The 2774-nt window shown below is 39.8% G+C and overlaps 1 protein-coding gene across 1 annotated transcript in view; it reads right to left on the bottom strand.

Moving 5' to 3' along the window:
- The window catches only part of LOC109536345 (protein Wnt-2), a 44590-nt gene that overhangs the window by 3402 nt on the left and 38414 nt on the right, over positions 1–2774 (bottom strand). Inside the window, exon 4 of the mRNA XM_019902522.2 lies at positions 1621–1892. Within this exon, the coding sequence (XP_019758081.1) occupies positions 1621–1892 (272 nt within the window). The remainder of the gene's footprint in view (positions 1–1620; positions 1893–2774) is intronic.

Raw genomic sequence — 2774 nt, 5'->3', positions numbered from 1 at the left:
GCAAAATCCACTTGATCATGACGCTGCGTTTTTCGAAGTTTCTCAAAAACCGTTCGAGCCAGATAATTCGTTTTGGCATCGTTGGATAGAGAATTGAATGGGGAACCCCCATGACCCCCCTCCTCGATCTGCCCTTGAGGTGGTCTGAATAACCATTTTTGGATCAGCAGCGATGATAAAAAGAAGCACTTTTCACGCAGTGTGCGCAAAAGTAAATATGACAAAGCGAACGTGTCACTGTCATAATATATTTTTTATTCGAATGAATCTAAAAGTGTAATTTTTCGATCAGAAGCGATGATCAAACGAAGCACTTTTCTTTACTGGTCATTTGTTTTACTTTTGCGCACGGACTTTTACGCGCGTATGCGCAAAAGTAAATGTGACAAATTGAACTTGTCACTGTCATAAAATATTTCAAAGAATTTTCCTTAAAAAGTAACCGACAGACTTTTTTAATGAATTACGTAGGTTTATAGAGAACTATTGATCATAATTTAAAGTTTACTTACAATTTGTAAATTATAACCTTGTTACAAGTTCAGTCTCAAAGTCGTTCAAATGGTCTCTTTTTCTGCGCCACGTTGCCACAAGCAAACACGATTTTTTTAAAGAGCGCAAATTTTACGCAAAATATGCATCTTATACAAACACCAAACCGTGAAAGCAGCGCTTGAATTTTCAACACTCATTGTTTCGCTTGTATATGCTGACAAAAGTACGCGTTTGAAAAATTACAAACGTCAAAACATGACAGTTTCAAAAATGGCATTGACATCAAATTTTAAATATGAAGTTGACGGCTCGACTTCGTCTCGGGTGTCAGAGGCTGTGGTCGATGGAAAAACGACACTTTTCGCCCTTGTATCGAAAACTACTATTTTTTACTTAAAGTAATCCAAAGTGGCTACCAATTACACTGATGCCCTTATTTTTTGCCACAATTCTTCACGCGAACCAACCGCATCTCGGAAAACTTGATCTTTTATTTGAGACCAAATGGAAAAATCCAGAGAATTCAAGTCTGGATTTTTGACTGGATCTAAGACACGCACCCAGCCGACAAAAATGTGGTGGAGCTTCATCTTGCATAAACTGCATTATTATCCCTGAACGAAGTGGAACATTTTCCAGAAAATCGACCAAATTTAGTTGCAGAACATTGAACAAAATTGCCAAATAATTAAAAAGTACCATCGTTGGTTGTATCGTACATCGCACCATTGTTGTTGTTCTTGTTTAAAATAGGGAAAACGTAAACGAGCAGGAGGAGGATCTTGCAGCATCAAATTCTGCACAGGACTAAAACGAAACGCACAACGTTTTTCCCCGAATTTTCCAAATCATCGGAACTACGTCTGTTGCAGTGTTTAAAACACGCGTCCTTATGGCTGACTGAAGCTGACAGCTTTAATTTTTGGCTATTTTGATTCATTACAACTTATGATTCGTGTTATGTCCTTTATTCGAATAAAAAGTATTGTTCGATACGAGGGCGAAAATTCGTTTTTCGAACTCCTGACGGATTGACGAATTTTGATGAATTGCCAAGCCTTAAAAATGAGTTTCCTCGAATTTTAACACAGCTTTGGACCGGAAAAACGAAATGTTGGTACCAACCTTGCGCCCCGCTTTATTATTATGCAAATTCATCAGGCTCCTTTCGTCGCCCTCAATTTCTCGCGCGTCCATAAACTTCCGGGCAAAGCGGGTTCCAAAGTCCACATCCACACTGCATCCACCCCATTTCCAGCCATTCGGGGCTGGATCTCTCGTCTTCGTCGGGCTCAAACATCCACACATGGAAATGTTGCCGCGAGCGCACGCCGCTGTTATTGCATAAGTGACTCCGGCACTGCTTATGGCATAAGTGAATGCTGCCTCTCTGGAACCTGCAAAAAGTGTGATCAATTAGCCTAGATAGAATCAATAGAATAGAGCTAGACGGGAATGATTCTCATTATTCTAGCAGGAATTCCAGATAGTCATGCTGTCAATTAAATAACTCATAAGGAAATGGTTAATAGACTATTAAAGAGACAACATCATGGTTGCAGTTAATTTACGATCATTCGCTAAATCTCAATATGGCCAGTTCTCATTAGCAATAAAAGAACTCGTGTCATATTTAACGTGTTGACAGTGGCCGTTAACACTAATGTGGTCGAAGGCTTTTGCTTCGGATTGATTTAAGATTTAGATCAACCACGAGATAAGATAGCAGCGAATTGGATAATATCGATCGTGAGTCATGCATGTTTTCCAATCAGATTCAATTATCGCCTGTCTGCATTCAATCACCGTTAACTATCGGATATTACGAGTTGTTGCCGCTAATGGGTCGAAGCATCGAAGTTCGACTTATTCACTTCAGAGGGCGCTTTTGTCGATTTTAGTTCGACCTATGCACTTTAGAGGGCGCTGCTTTCTATAATCATTGGTACTCATTCACTATAGGTGGCGCCCAACTGTCGCCTACAATTCGGACAAAGTGTTTTCAACTTTTTGCTAGTTGGGGATAAATTTCGGGAAAGAACGCACAGTGTGTGCGGTGCAAAAAAACCTGCAGGCTTGGGGTGAAAAAGGGTGAAAAAACCAGTCAAAGATGCAGTAAAATGATCTTTATTGATCAATTTATAAGCTGAACAGACTGTATTTAGGTTCAGCTGCCTAAGAAAACAACACGCTATCAACCAAAAGTAATGCAAGATGGAATTTGCTTAATAAAGAAGAGCAACAGCAACGGAACTAAGTAAAGCCTGTGGCCCATGCAT

The sequence above is a fragment of the Dendroctonus ponderosae genome, unplaced genomic scaffold (assembly GCF_020466585.1).
Source record: "Dendroctonus ponderosae isolate FM_Combo_2020 unplaced genomic scaffold, Dpon_F_20191213v2 Dpon_F_20191213_6, whole genome shotgun sequence".
Lineage (NCBI taxonomy): Eukaryota > Metazoa > Arthropoda > Insecta > Coleoptera > Curculionidae > Dendroctonus > Dendroctonus ponderosae.
This window is presented reverse-complemented; position numbering and strand designations above follow the sequence as displayed.